Source organism: Sander lucioperca, chromosome 13, assembly GCF_008315115.2.
Source record: "Sander lucioperca isolate FBNREF2018 chromosome 13, SLUC_FBN_1.2, whole genome shotgun sequence".
NCBI classification, from domain to species: Eukaryota; Metazoa; Chordata; class Actinopteri; order Perciformes; family Percidae; genus Sander; species Sander lucioperca.
The window spans coordinates 25,531,093-25,546,950 of NC_050185.1; the positions used below are offsets into that span (position 1 = coordinate 25,531,093).

The 15,858-nt window shown below is 45.5% G+C and overlaps 1 protein-coding gene across 3 annotated transcripts in view; it reads right to left on the reverse strand.

Annotated features, from left to right (window-relative positions):
• Positions 1–783: 783 nt before the first annotated feature.
• The window catches only part of LOC116064073 (A disintegrin and metalloproteinase with thrombospondin motifs 2-like), a 47,762-nt gene continuing 32,687 nt past the window's right edge, over positions 784–15,858 (reverse strand). Inside the window, exons 16-27 of one of the 3 annotated variants that reach the window (XM_035990796.1) lie at positions 13,949–14,072; positions 12,125–12,205; positions 11,887–12,050; positions 9,353–9,524; positions 7,870–8,002; positions 3,802–3,924; positions 3,558–3,738; positions 3,288–3,417; positions 2,844–2,918; positions 2,422–2,569; positions 1,351–1,838; positions 784–1,242 (exon numbers count right to left, since the gene is read on the reverse strand). In XM_035990796.1, coding sequence (XP_035846689.1) covers positions 899–1,242; positions 1,351–1,838; positions 2,422–2,569; positions 2,844–2,918; positions 3,288–3,417; positions 3,558–3,738; positions 3,802–3,924; positions 7,870–8,002; positions 9,353–9,524; positions 11,887–12,050; positions 12,125–12,205; positions 13,949–14,072 — 2,163 coding nt within the window. In that variant the 3' untranslated portion in view covers positions 784–898. Of the gene's footprint in view, positions 1,839–2,421; positions 2,570–2,843; positions 2,919–3,287; positions 3,418–3,557; positions 3,739–3,801; positions 3,925–7,869; positions 8,003–9,352; positions 9,525–11,886; positions 12,051–12,124; positions 12,206–13,948; positions 14,073–15,858 lie in introns of all 3 variants that reach the window. The other 2 variants (XM_035990794.1, XM_035990795.1) reach the window with 2 other exon arrangements.

A 15,858-nucleotide genomic window follows, 5' to 3' on the forward strand; every position in this document is an offset into this window, starting at 1 on the left:
CCCAAAGTGTTTTTATCTCCAGTAGAAGATATAATCTCTGCTTAAACTAACACGCCCAAACCTCATATCTCAGAGCAGGGGGAATGAGAGGGGGAACACCAGAGCAGGAGGAATGAGAGGGGGAAACACCAGAGCAGGAGGAATGAGAGGGGGAAACACCAGAGCAGGAGGAATGAGAGGGGGAAACACCAGAGCAGGGGGAATGAGAGGAGGAAACACCAGAGCAGGGGGAATGAGAGGAGGAAACACCAGAGCAGGGGGAATGAGAGGGGGGAACGCCAGAGCAGGGGGAATGAGAGGGGGAAACGCCAGAGCAGGGGGAATGAGAGGGGGGAACGCCAGAGCAGGGGGAATGAGAGGGGGAAACACCAGAGCAGGGGGAATGAGAGGGGGAAACGCCAGAGCAGGGGGAATGAGAGGGGGAAACGCCAGAGCAGGGGGAATGAGAGGGGGAAACGCCAGAGCAGGGGGAATGAGAGGGGGAACACCAGAGCAGGGGGAATGAGAGGGGGGAAACACCAGAGCAGGGGGAATGAGAGGGGGAAACGCCAGAGCAGGGGGAATGAGAGGGGGAAACGCCAGAGCAGGGGGAATGAGAGGGGGAACACCAGAGCAGGGGGAATGAGAGGGGGAAACACCAGAGCAGGGGGAATGAGAGGGGAAACGAGAGTCAGTATATCTTCTATTTTAAGATGATTATTTTGCTTTATTATTTTTTGTAATGATAGAAACAAGTGCAACCAATAAAATACACCATTTTATTTTTCAGGTGAAAACAACATTTGGGGAAACATGGGGGCAGGGGGGGTTGCAGTCTGTTCCTCGTTAAGAGCTCGTTAGCGTCGGCAGGAAGCGAGCAAGCTGCACATGCGTCATAACGAGTGAGCGCTGTATATGTTCACGTACGTGCAGCGTGCGTCCTGCCCTCTCTGCGCCGCTTCTCGTTCAGAAGCTGCTGGATGCGTTTGTTTTGTGTTCGCTCGCGGAGCGGCGGGGTGCGCCGAGGCACAAAGTAGTTCTGCTGTCCCTGGCCGCTGCCGCCGCCGTCCAATCCCACGATGCGGTACGGGACCTCGTCAACAGAGTTGTTCTCCCGCTTAGAGAGCACCTGGTCAGTCTCCAGGCCCCGCCCCCCTGGTGCCGTGTTCGGGGAAGACGTGGCGTTAAAGATTGCTGGAATAGCGGACGTCCTCATAACTACGGGAACTGTAGCAGGATGCATTGTGGGAGTTGGAGTTTTCCTTTTGAATAAATGTGGCGGAGCAGTTTTTCTTGTACGTTTTGTAGTTGTAGAAGTGGTCGTTGTGGGGAACTCTGGCACAGCAGTCGTTACAGCGGTTACTATGAAAACAGGCATTGTGGGAGCTGGAGTTTTCTTTTTGAATAAATGTGGCGGAGCAGTTTTTCTTGTACGTTTTGTAGTTGTAGAAGTCGTGGTCGTCGTGGGGAACTCTGGGACGGCAGACGTCCTGGGACTCTGATCCTCAGCAGTTACCATGGGAACTGTAGCAGGATGCATTGTGGGAATGGGAGTTTTCGAAGCAGTTTCTCTCAGACTGGTAGTACTAGAAGTATTACTGATATGAGGAGTGTCTGAGGGAACAGATGGATCCTCGAAGGATGAAATGTCGCCGTAATCCTCGTACTCCACGTACACAAAGTCGGTGTTGCTCCGGCTGGTCAGGGGCGGAGTCACGGTGATGCTGGGGGGCGGAGTCATGGTGAAACTGGGGGGCGGAGCTCCAGTCATGCTGGGGGGCGGAGCTACGGTGATGCTGGGCGATGGCGTGCTGATGTAGGATGCTGAAGTCATCGTCTCCATGGTTACACTCCAGGAACTACGAGTCAAAACGAGACACATCAGAGACATAGTTATCAAGCACCAATAACATTGAAAATCACAGATTATTTACATGGAGTCTGGTGGAGATATGCTGGCTCTATACGTGCTAAAAGTCCTGATTATTTACATGGAGTCTGGTGGAGATATGCTGGCTCTATACACGCTAAAAGTACTGATTATTTACATGGAGTCTGGTGGGTTTGGTGATGATGATTTCGGGGCTGTTTCATGTTAAACTAAAAGGATCTTCCTCTTTAACTAAAAGGTCTATCTCTGTAGGGATCCATCCCATAATGTTGTCAGACTCTTAGAATAATAATCTGAGTCTGTCAGCAGCAACAACAGAACTTTTAGTGACTCTAACTGCTGCTGAACATTAGTCCTGTAGGGTTACATTACAGCTTGGTTCTGGTTTAATACTGGACCAGTTTCAGAGATTGTTGTTCACATCAGATACTCAGACACACACACACACACACACACACACACACACACACACACACACACACACACACACACACACACACACACACACACATGGAGCCAGAGAGTCCAGGTAACATTAAATACAGTCTGACCTGCTGTTGGCGCTGGGCGGGATGCTGCTGCTGAGGTTTCCATGGCTACAGGACTTGCAGCACATCTGACGGTATCCGGCGATGGAGCAGTACCGAGTCAACACCTCCATCCGGCAAAACACAGAGCGGTCACCGCGGCAACGCTGCCCTGGAGACAGAGCGGGAGCATCAGAGCCAATCACGACACAGAAAAAAAGAAAGATGATTTTATAAAAAAGTTGGAATATTTTGAGAGGGGCAGAGGAGGAAGAGGAGAAGAAGTAGGAAGAGGGGGAGGAGGAGGAAGAGGAAGAGGAGAGGGAGGGGGAGGAGGAGGAAGAGGATAAGAAGGAGGAGGAGGGGGAGGAGGAAGAGGAGGAGGAGGAGGAAGAGGAGGGGGGGGGAGGAAGAGAAGGAGGAAGAGGAAGAGAAGAGAGTTTTACTGGAGGAGATGTTGGGAGCCGGGAAGTCAGAGTTAGAACGAGACAACCACTGGATGATGGAGTTCCTCTGGTCACCTGCAGGGGGAGACACACACACACACACACACACACACACACACACACACACACTGTTACACACTGCTACACACACACACACACACACACACACACACACACACACACACACACACACTGTTACACACTGCTACACACACACACACACACACACACACTGTTACACACTGTTACACACTGCTACACACACACACACACACACACACACACACACACACTACACACACTGTTACACACTGCTACACACACACACACACACACACACACTACACACAGATACACACAGAGTTCATAGAATCAAAACACAAACTACACACTCTCAGCTATACACAGACACTCTGTCGGGCACTGTGATTGGTGGATGCGCACCGCTGCAGGGAGGGGGCTGGCAGGCGCGGGTTGTGATTGGTCGAGGGTCGCTGCAGTTTCGTGCTGAACCTTCGGGACTCAAACACGCAACCTGGCGCTCCTGAGTCCCGTTTCCACAGGACACCGAACACTGAAACACAAAGATCAGAGAAGCTCCGTCGTTTATATCAACACGTCTGACATCACAGATCACATGACCATTCACACACACTGGGCATGTAAAATAACGTTGAGACTTTCTGAACAGTTCCCTGGTTTCTCTTTTTGTACCGGCGTCCAGGGTCCAGCCCGCCAGGCAGCGGGGCAGGGGAAACGGTTGCAGGTTCGTTTCCCTTCCGGTCGATTGCCTCCACACAGTTTGCTGTTAACTGAGCGTGTCTGCTGTCCTGTACTGGACGCCTGCTGGTCAGCGCCGGACGCCTGCTGGTCAGCGCCGGATGCCTGCTGGTCCACGCCGGTCGCCTGCTGGTCCGTGCCGGTCGACTGCTGGTCCACGTTAGATGCCTGCTGTCCCGTGCTGGACTGTCCCGTGCTGGACTGTCCCGTGCCAGACGCCTGCTGGCAGCTGACCCAGCGGCGCTGCCACCCCGTCTGACCACAGGAGGCGCTGCAGTCCTCCCACTGCCCGCTCACCCAGCTGACGGAGAACAAACAACAGCATTCAGTCTATCTTTTTGAAATAATTTTAAATACATGAACATGTTTTGTATGTAACGTTTTGTGATTTGAGATTACTTTGCAACAGTTTGCTTTTTGATTATCTATCTTGAGGTTCTCAGGCCAACTTCTGTCCCCTGTCTGTACCTAAAATGTTGCTGATAAACTCGTTAGAAGGTGACAATCGTGGTATGGGAGTCAATTTCACTGTTGGTAACGTGATAGGGATGGAATAAAGCATAGAAATCAACGGGAGCTGGCGGGAGCGGGACAGAGCCGGAAATTTAATTTAAGAATGCAATGTGGTGAGTGACTACACCTAGAGTCAGGAAAATGGATTCTGGAAAGAAGCTGTTGCAATTGAAAGTGTCATCGAAGGACCCCTCAATCCATTTTCAGGAGCTGTGAGAAGATCTCTGTTAGGAATTACGTAATGAAATCACCTAGGCCTGTAGGTAATACATGTTACCTAGGCCTGCAGGTAATGTATGTTACCTAGGCCTGCAGGTAATGTATGTTACCTAGACCTGTAGGTAATGCATGTTACCTAGACCTGTAGGTAATGTATGTTACCTAGACCTGCAGGTAATGTATGTTACCTAGACCTGCAGGTAATGCACGTTACTTACACCTGCAGGTAATGCATGTTACCTAGACCTGTAGGTAATGTATGTTACCTAGACCTGTAGGTAATGTATGTTACCTAGACCTGCAGGTAATGTATGTTACCTAGACCTGCAGGTAATGTATGTTACCTAGACCTGCAGGTAATGCATGTTACCTAGACCTGCAGGTAATGTATGTTACCTAGACCTGCAGGTAATGTATGTTACCTAGGCCTGCAGGTAATGCATGTTACCTAGACCTGCAGGTAATGTATGTTACCTAGACCTGCAGGTAATGTATGTTACCTAGGCCTGCAGGTAATGCATGTTACCTAGACCTGTAGGTAATGCATGTTACCTAGACCTGCAGGTAATGCATGTTACCTAGACCTGCAGGTAATGCATGTTACCTAGACCTGCAGGTAATGTATGTTACCTAGACCTGCAGGTAATGTATGTTACCTAGGCCTGCAGGTAATGCATGTTACCTAGACCTGCAGGTAATGCATGTTACCTAGACCTGCAGGTAATGCATGTTACCTAGACCTGCAGGTAATACATGTTACCTAGACCTGCAGGTAATGTATGTTACCTAGACCTGCAGGTAATGTATGTTACCTAGGCCTGCAGGTAATGTATGTTACCTAGACCTGCAGGTAATGTATGTTACCTAGGCCTGCAGGTAATGCATGTTACCTAGACCTGCAGGTAATGTATGTTACCTAGACCTGCAGGTAATGCATGTTACCTAGGCCTGCAGGTAATGTATGTTACCTAGGCCTGCAGGTAATGTATGTTACCTATAGGCCTGCAGGTAATGTATGTTACCTATAGGCCTGCAGGTAATGTATGTTACCTAGACCTGCAGGTAATGTATGTTACCTATAGGCCTGCAGGTAATGTATGTTACCTAGACCTGCAGGTAATGTATGTTACCTAGGCCTGCAGGTAATGTATGTTACCTAGACCTGCAGGTAATGTATGTTACCTAGGCCTGCAGGTAATGTATGTTACCTAGACCTGCAGGTAATGCATGTTAACTAGGTCTGCAGGTCACGTGATCGGGATATGATGGGAGTATTTCTGTGGGCTTGGGATGGGATGGGAGCGACAATTGATTCCCGTGTCACCCTCTAATACTCGGGCACATCCTCCAGAGCAGTCTGGGACTATTCTTCAGCAGTAGTTGCTTAAATGGGCCCAAATTTGGTCCTGTCGTGCCATATAGGACATTTCCAGGACAGTTGCCTCACACCCAGCGAATCAGGATGTCCCTCTCCGTTCACAAACTCTCTTCTCTTCAGGATCAACAACAACCTCGTAGCTAGCGAGCTACACGCTGAAAATATCAAGTTCTGAAGAAGATGTGGATGGAGCAACAAGGCAGGTCTGCTTGGTGCTTTCAGGGAATGATTGTAAAGATTTAATAAGAATATGTTTAGATCATTTCCTCTCTAACTGGATGATTGTGATTGGTTTAAGTAAGGGATAATCACCTCAAGGCAGGGCAATAAACAGTTTGATATGCCCGGCTTGCATATCAAACTGTTTATTGCCCTGCCTTGAGGTGATTATCCTGTTTATTCTACTTGTTACTTGCCAACATAATAAAACAAATCAAATACTTTAATAATTATGCTTTTTCTTATTCGTATTGCATGCTTATTAAATGTATACTCTGTTTGAGTTCATCTCCCTCAGAAAGTAGTCCCCTTTAGAACTACGGTGAATAACGTTAGCTCAGCTGTAGCTAATTAGTTTCTATAGCAACCATAGTCCTGGTCAGCTGTCACTGTCAGTCTATCCTTCTGGTGGCTCTTCCACTCGGTGAAAACCTTGATAGCAAAGGCAGCTGCCTTTTTCGTGTTTGATTCAAGGGCCCCGTCTTCAACTGTACGCAGCTCCTCATCTGTCAGATCTCGTTAACGGGACCCTGGGCCTGGTCTTTCTCTGTTGTCATTCCGTCGTCCTCGTCGCTCTTTAACCAGTCCTCAAATGTCTTCCCTCCTCCAAATATGTTAAAATTGACAATTAATTCGTCCATTTTTAAAACACTGTAATGTTTAGAACTACGGCGAATAACGTTAGCTCAACTGTAGCTAACGTTATTTAGTTTCAACCACACAAGGCTGCATCTGGTCACTAACGTTAGTTTAATAACGTAGTTGCTACGTTGTATCTGGTCACTAACGTTAGTTTAATAACGTAGTTGCTACGTTGATCACTAACGTTAGTTTAATAACGTAGTTGCTACGTTGTATCTGATCACTAACGTTAGTTTAATAACGTAGTTGCTACGTTGATCACTAACGTTAGTTTAATAACGTAGTTGCTACGTTGATCACTAACGTTAGTTTAATAACGTAGTTGCTACGTTGTATCTGGTCACTAACGTTAGTTTAATAACGTAGTTGCTACGTCGTATCCGATCACTAACGTTAGTTTAATAACGTAGTTGCTACGTCGTATCCGATCACTAACGTTAGTTTAATAACGTAGTTGCTACGTCGTATCCGATCACTAACGTTAGTTTAATAACGTAGTTGCTACGTCGTATCCGATCACTAACGTTAGTTTAATAACGTAGTTGCTACGTTGTATCTGGTCACTAACGTTAGTTTAATAACGTAGTTGCTACGTTGTATCTGGTCACTAACGTTAGTTTAATAACGTAGTTGCTACGTTGTATCTGGTCACTAACGTTAGTTTAATAACGTAGTTGCTACGTCGTATCCGATCACTAACGTTAGTTTAATAACGTAGTTGCTACGTTGATCACTAACGTTAGTTTAATAACGTAGTTGCTACGTTGATCACTAACGTTAGTTTAATAACGTAGTTGCTACGTTGTATCTGGTCACTAACGTTAGTTTAATAACGTAGTTGCTACGTTGTATCTGGTCACTAACGTTAGTTTAATAACGTAGTTGCTACGTTGTATCTCTGGTGAAACTACGTATCGACTGACCCAACGATAGATTTCCGACACATTTTAGAACCTTTTTTAAACAAGGTTTATGTTTTAATGGACCTGGGCGTATTGATCTACTGTTTGATGACGCTGTGCTCAGTCAGCGGGCAACCTGCCGGGTTAATGCCCTCCTCCCAGCCAATCAGAATCAAGCATTCTTAAACGAAGTAGAAGAATGCAATGTGTTACTGTGGCGAGCTGCAGTGTGTTACCGTAGCGAGCCTGTTACCATGGCGAGCTGCAGTGTGTTACTGTGGCGAGCCTGTTACCATGGCGAGCTGCAGTGTGTTACTGTGGCGAGCCTGTTACCATGGCGAGCTGCAGTGTGTTACCGTGGCGAGCCTGTTACCGTGGCGAGCTGCAGGCGTCTGTGTTGCAGCTGCGGCTGATGGCTCTCGGCTTGTTGATGTTGGAGCAGAACGTCCTCGGAACCATTTTCCCGTCGGCCTTCCTCCTGCAGCCGAACCTTGTGTACTGTTTCCCTGGCAACCAGACAACACAGGTATAGCTGTTTAACAATGCGTACGCGTAGACCAGAGGCAGCAGAGCGGGCGGTATTGGTTACATCCTTGCCTGCGTCCTGTGCGTGTACCTGGAGGATTAAATACGTGTCCACTAGGGGGCAGATCAGGGCCGTCTCATCCACGGTTTGAATGACTGAATGATTGTCTCTCATGTACTGTATGATCCTCTGTATGTACAGTATTTATGTACTGTATGTTCCTCTGTATGTACAGTATTTATGTACTGTATGTTCCTGTGTATGTACAGTATTTATGTACTGTATGATCCTCTGTATGTACAGTATTTATGTACTGTATGATCCTGTGTATGTACAGTATTTATGTACTGTATGTTCCTCTGTATGTACAGTATTTATGTACTGTATGATCCTCTGTATGTACAGTATTTATGTACTGTATGATCCTGTGTATGTACAGTATTTATGTACTGTATGTTCCTCTGTATGTACAGTATTTATGTACTGTATGATCCTCTGTATGTACAGTATTTATGTACTGTATGATCCTGTGTATTTATAGTATTTATGTACTGTATGTTCCTGTGTATGTACAGTATTTATGTACTGTATGATCCTGTGTATTTATAGTATTTATGTACTGTATGTTCCTGTGTATGTACAGTATTTATGTACTGTATGATCCTGTGTATGTATAGTATTTATATACTGTATGATCCTGTTTATGTATAGTATTTATATACTGTATGATCCTGTGTATGTATAGTATTTATATACTGTATGATCCTGTGTATTTATAGTATTTATGTACTGTATGATCCTGTGTATGTATAGTATTTATGTACTGTATGATCCTGTGTATGTATAGTATTTATATACTGTATGATCCTGTGTATGTATAGTATTTATGTACTGTATGATCCTGTGTATGTACAGTATTTATGTACTGTATGATCCTGTGTATGTACAGTATTTATGTACTGTATGATCCTGTGTATGTACAGTATTTATATACTGTATGATCCTGTGTATGTATAGTATTTATATACTGTATGATCCTGTGTATGTATAGTATTTATGTACTGTATGATCCTGTGTATGTACAGTATTTATATACTGTATGATCCTGTGTATGTATAGTATTTATGTACTGTATGATCCTGTGTATGTATAGTATTTATATACTGTATGTTCCTGTGTATGTACAGTATTTATATACTGTATGATGTCTGCAGGAGCCTCCCCTCCACGCAGCGTGACATAAAGACTTGATTCATCACACCAGCAACTCTGTGAGAATTTGGAGAATTTCTTTCACGGTAAATCTCTAGTGTACTGTTACCATGGTTACCTAGCAGCGTACCTCCTCCGCAGGGCTTGGAGCAGACCGACCACTTCTTTAGCGCCCACTCGTAGAAGACGGCGTCCTCCTGCAGCAGGTTGGACTCCAGCGACGACCGCAGACTGTCCTGGATCACGTACTTATAGGACACCGTCACCTTGTTGTCGCCATGGGAACGGACCTGCCGGAAACAAACACAGGTCGGCCAGGCGTACCTGATTAACCCTTCCCGTCCACCATGCAACTTTGGGTTTTTCTGGGTCGAAATTTCAACATTTTGTTGTTTTTCATCGTCTTTTCTCGACGTTGTTGTAGATTTTATTGCAATTTTTTGACACTTTTTTCCAAATTTTTTAATTATGTTTTTGTCACTTTTTTTCCAAATTTTTTTATTATGTTTTTGTCACTTTTTCCAAATTTGTTGTCATTTCCATTTTTTTGTCATTTATTCCAATTTATTTTGTCACTTTTTTCCATTTTTTTGGTCACCTTTGGCGATGTTTTTGATGTTTTTTTGGTCACTTTTTCAGATTTTTTGTAGCTTTTTCCAACATTTGTCACTTTTTTCCAGTTTTTTGTCATAGTTCTGATGTAGAAAGTTTTTGTCAAATTTGACCTGAGGACAACAGGAGCGTTAAGACTAATGAAACCGTAATAATATTTGTGTGAATGCTGCAGTATAACATTATTGTTATTCGATTGTTTATTCTTCAACTTTCTTTGGTCACCTGTAACTTCTGCATTCGTTCAGCTACAAAAAACATTCAATATCAAAATGTTCAGTTTTTTAAGCACACGATGGGACTTCTTCAACTCCTTTACTGCTAATTATACTAAAAATATTAACCTTTTTCAATTTGGACTTTACATGAAAGTCAATGGAGCAATCTTCAAATCCTCTTCAGGCTTCCTTCTGTTTGAAATGCTTCTCCTCTCACATACCTTTACCTACAGAAGTCATTCAAACGTTAAGCTGTTTACTAAACCTTTAGCTATTAGAGTTGTATTCAGCTTCATGATATCTTTTACAGTTTTTGTGTTATCACAGTTTAAGTTCAGTGTTTCCTTTAGGCTTTGTCTGTGCTTATAATACCACTTAGACAACCCGCTTATGAGCCGCACCTGCTGTTTTTTCAACCATGACAGAGCACTTTCTGCAGACTGACTGACTGACTGACTGTCTGTCTGTCTGTCTGTCTGTCTGACTGTCTGTCTGTCTGTTTCTCTGCCAACCTGCCTGTCTCTCTCTTTCTGTCTACATTCAACCCTTAAAATGTTCCACATCTTTCATTCATGAAGAGTTTTATACAACGTGTAAATTCTATTTGTACTTTTGAAAAATATTGAATATGTATTTGATTTATTTATTCAAAGAAAAGCCAGCATACCACTTTAGCTTTAACAATTTAGTTTTTAGCAATCACAAGCATTTTCTGCATTTTCTAGTTACACATTGGGTTTGTGGGCGGCTGTTTTGAAGCCTTCGAGTTGTCACTTCCTGTGTTACTTACCATGAGCAGGAATTTTAGGACCCTATCTTGCGCAGTGCAGCGCAAAGCCCAACACAAGTGTCTTTGCTAGTTTAAGACTGATGCAGTTGTGAATTTCCCGTCCAGCACCCGCATTGTTTAAATAGCAAATGCACCTGCGCCATCTGGGGCCCATGGGCGTGCTGGTCTTATAGGGAGGTGTGTTCAGGTGCATTCTGGGCGTGCTGGTCTTATAGGGAGGTGTGTTCAGGTGCATTCTGGGCGTACTGGTCTTATAGGGAGGTGTGTTCAGGTGCATTCTGGGCGTGCTGGTCTTATAGGGAGGTGTGTTCAGGTGCATTCTGGGCGTGCTGGTCTTATAGGGAGGTGTGTTCAGGTGCATTCTGGGCGTACTGGTCTTATAGGGAGGTGTGTTCAGGTGCATTCTGGGCGTGCTGGTCTTATAGGGAGGTGTGTTCAGGTGCATTCTGGGCGTACTGGTCTTATAGGGAGGTGTGTTCAGGTGCATTCTGGGTGTGCTGGTCTTACAGGGAGGTTTGTTCAGGTGCATTCTGGGAGTATTGCTATCTTGAGGCAGTGGGAAGTGATCACATCATTGACCAACAAAAACCTGGTCTAAAGTCAAAAACGCAGCATTTCATTGTTATTTTAACAGAGCATTAGTAAAATGATCCTAGGCTCGTGCACACTATGCTTGTTACACACACAGGGACGCACAGCAGCACACACACACATGCAGAAGATTACAAATAAAAATATTACGGTGCAAATCCTCCATCATAATAGCAATGCTCCAAGGTCCAAACGCGCCTGGCTTTTAAAGGGAATGGGAGATGATCTCTGATTGGTTGATTGCATGTTACGCCCAAAACACCCCTCTGATTAATGAAGACACTAAGGACAACCCTTTAGAACCATGCGCCCGGCGCCTGGACCCTTTTTAACGCCGTCAAACTAGCAAAAGTGGATTTGGACACGCCCTAAACACACCTGCGCCAGGCGCTTCACGCTGTGCACTTAGATCGTTAAAATAGGGCCCCCTGTGTTACTGACCATGAGCAGGACTCCGTACTGCAGCGGCCCGCTGGTCTGGATAGACTCCGCCTCCTCGCTGTTGCTGTACTCCCATGCCACACCTTTCTCGATCACCACACGGGATTCCGGGAGCTCATCTTCATCGTTGAGGAAGACGTGACCCGTCTCCAGGTTGGTCATTGCTGCAGCACCAAAAACAGAGACAGTAAGTTTTCCACCTCATTGGAGCAGCAGAAGTAGTTCCTGTTGGACTTACCCAGGATGTGAGGTGTCTCTCTGAACTCCTGGACCAGAAGATGTCGCGCTCCTTTGGGGATCTCCAGGATCTTAAGGTAACCTAGGCAACAACAATCATCAAACAATCAGTAGCACTCGTTGGTAACTGCACCACCTGTCCCCATCACTGACTACGTTTACATGCACACTGGGCCAGATGTACGTACATTTGTGAATGTAGCGTTATCAGCACCACGGCCAACCTGCAGAAAGAGCACGCTGTGATACTTCAGCTCACGTCGTATTTACCAAACCTGCAGTTCATCAGGTAATCAGCGCCTTTCTCTGCCCACTATACCGTAAATTGTGCTGTAGCAAAGCATTAAGTACTGTTGCTATGATACGGCTGAGTGCAGACTGAGATATTCCCACAGCTGATGCTATGACTGTTTGAAATGATCCTGATGCCAATATTTGTAATGTAGCGAGGAGTTTAACAGCTGCTGGAAATGAATGTGAACGCTGAGTAAGCGATATGATGTCATCTTTGATTTCTTCCAGTAACTGTGATATTGCATGGCTGCTTAATCTGTAATGCGTAATGATTTCATGTTCACTCCACTGAAAAAGTGTGATCCTTGTGGCAAAAATCCTTTCAGCTTGTCTCCTTGGCCTATGGCTCCATCTTGCTCGGATTACTGCTGCCATTTCACCAGGAGGCATATGCCAGGAAACCCGCTTGTGGCCGGTTTACACCTGCTTTTAAGAGGTGGAGAATTTTCACCACTAAATAGAGGCGCGCTTTCACAGGCGGTTTTTGTATATACCGCGGAATACATAATTAGGCTTCCCCTCCCATCTCTTTATGGGAAACTCCCACTTTCCCCTTCATCCTCCCATTAATGCATATGCATGACACGGAAAAGCACAATTTGCCATGTTCAGTTCCCGCGACAGGCAGTCTGCGCTTTGACCTCAGTGCGGCCTGTTTGTACATACCTTGTCATGCTTTTACGCGCACGTTGCGCAACAAATACGCCTGAAGTGGGCGCAAAAGCGTTAGTACATCTGGCCCACAGTGTCTGAAATTAACTTTTTGACTCACGGGCCAAGTTGGCGAGTAGATGAAAGAGGTGGAAAGTAACGATTACAGAACTCGCGTTACTGTTAATAATCAGTACTTTTAGCATGTATAGAGCACCATCACCAAAACTCACCAGACTCCATGTAAATAATCAGTACTTTTAGCTTTTGATAGTTTGATTTAGTTTCTGTCCACTTTGAATGAAGTGTGTTTTACGATGATAAAAGTCCTGATTATTTACATGGAGTCTGGTGGAGTTTGGTGATGGTGATTTCGGGGATGTTTCATGTTAAACTAAAAAGATCTTACTCTTTAACTAAAAGGTCTATCTCTGTAGGGATCCATCCCATAATGTTGTCAGTCTCTTAGAATAATAATCTGAGTCTGTCAGCAGCAACAACAGAACTTTTAGTGACTCTAACTGCTGCTGAACATTAGTCCTGTAGGGTTACATTACAGCTTGGTTCTGGTTTAATACTGGACCAGTTTCAGAGATTGTTGTCCCATCAGACACTCAGACACACACACACACACACACACACACACACACACACACACACACACACACACACACACACACGCACACACACACACGAGAAAACAGGGTCTAGGTTGACTAAATAGATTGGGTCCCTAAATGTTTGCTCTTGGGGGGAATTGTTGTGTCTCTGTAAATGATAGTAATCTGTAAGTAATCTGTAAAGTGTCCTGAGATAACTTCTGTTAGGATCTGACTCTAGAAATAATACTGAACTGAAGAGGAAGAGGTTTCTCTGTAACCTTGTTTCTTGGTGCTGCGGGTGAAGTTTCCTTTAACGATCTTACAGCTGGAGTTATCTCCTCCACAGACTCCACATCTGTCCTCCTGCTGGTCGGACGCAATCTGGCCGTCACAGCCTACATGCTGGGTTAGGAGACAGGTAACAAGGAGACAGGAGACAGGTAACAAGGAGACAGGAGACAGGTAACAAGGAGAGGAGACAGGTAACAAGGAGAGGAGACAGGTAACAAGGAGACAGGTAACAAGGAGAGGAGACATGTAACAAGGAGACAGGTAACAAGGAGAGGAGACAGGTAACAAGGAGAGGAGACAGGTAACAAGGAGAGGAGACAGGTAACAAGGAGACAGGTAACAAGGAGAGGAGACAGGTAATAAGGAGAGGAGACAGGTAATAAGGAGAGGAGACAGGTAACAAGGAGACAGGAGACAGGTAACAAGGAGAGGAGACAGGTAATAAGGAGACAGGAGACAGGTAACAAGGAGAGGAGACAGGTAATAAGGAGAGGAGACAGGTAACAAGGAGAGGAGACAGGTAATAAGGAGACAGGAGACAGGTAACAAGGAGAGGAGACAGGTAATAAGGAGACAGGAGACAGGTAACAAGGAGACAGGAGACAGGTAACAAGGAGAGGAGACAGGTACCAAGGAGAGGAGACAGGTAACAAAGAGAGGAGACAGGTAATAAGGAGACAGGAGACAGGTAACAAGGAGAGGAGACAGGTAACAAGGAGAGGAGACAGGTAACAAGGAGAGGAGACAGGTAATAAGGAGACAGGAGACAGGTAACAAGGAGAGGAGACAGGTAACAAGGAGAGGAGACAGGTAACAAGGAGACAGCAGACAGGTAACAAGGAGACAGGAGACAGGTAACAAGGAGAGGAGACAGGTAATAAGGAGACAGGAGACAGGTAACAAGGAGACAGGAGACAGGTAACACGGAGAGGAGACAGGTAATAAGGAGAGGAGACAGGTAACAAGGAGACAGGTAACAAGGAGAGGAGACATGTAACAAGGAGACAGGTAACAAGGAGAGGAGACAGGTAACAAGGAGACAGGAGACAGGTAACAAGGAGAGGAGACAGGTACCAAGGAGAGGAGACAGGTAACAAAGAGAGGAGACAGGTAATAAGGAGACAGGAGACAGGTAACAAGGAGAGGAGACAGGTAACAAGGAGAGGAGACAGGTAATAAGGAGACAGGAGACAGGTAACAAGGAGAGGAGACAGGTAACAAGGAGAGGAGACAGGTAACAAGGAGACAGCAGACAGGTAACAAGGAGACAGGAGACAGGTAACAAGGAGAGGAGACAGGTAATAAGGAGACAGGAGACAGGTAACAAGGAGACAGGAGACAGGTAACACGGAGAGGAGACAGGTAATAAGGAGAGGAGACAGGTAACAAGGAGACAGGTAACAAGGAGAGGAGACATGTAACAAGGAGACAGGTAACAAGGAGAGGAGACAGGTAACAAGTAGAGGAGACAGGTAACAAGGAGACAGGAGACAGGTAACAAGGAGAGGAGACAGGTAACAAGGAGAGGAGACAGGTAACAAGGAGACAGGTAACAAGGAGAGGAGACAGGTAATAAGGAGAGGAGACAGGTAATAAGGAGAGGAGACAGGTAACAAGGAGACAGGAGACAGGTAACAAGGAGAGGAGACAGGTAACAAGGAGAGGAGACAGGTAATAAGGAGACAGGTAACAAGGAGAGGAGACAGGTAATAAGGAGAGGAGACAGGTAACAAGGAGAGGAGACAGGTAATAAGGAGACAGGAGACAGGTAACAAGGAGAGGAGACAGGTAATAAGGAGAGGAGACAGGTAACAAGGAGAGGAGACAGGTAATAAGGAGACAGGAGACAGGTAACAAGGAGAGGAGACAGGTAATAAGGAGACAGGAGACAGGTAAC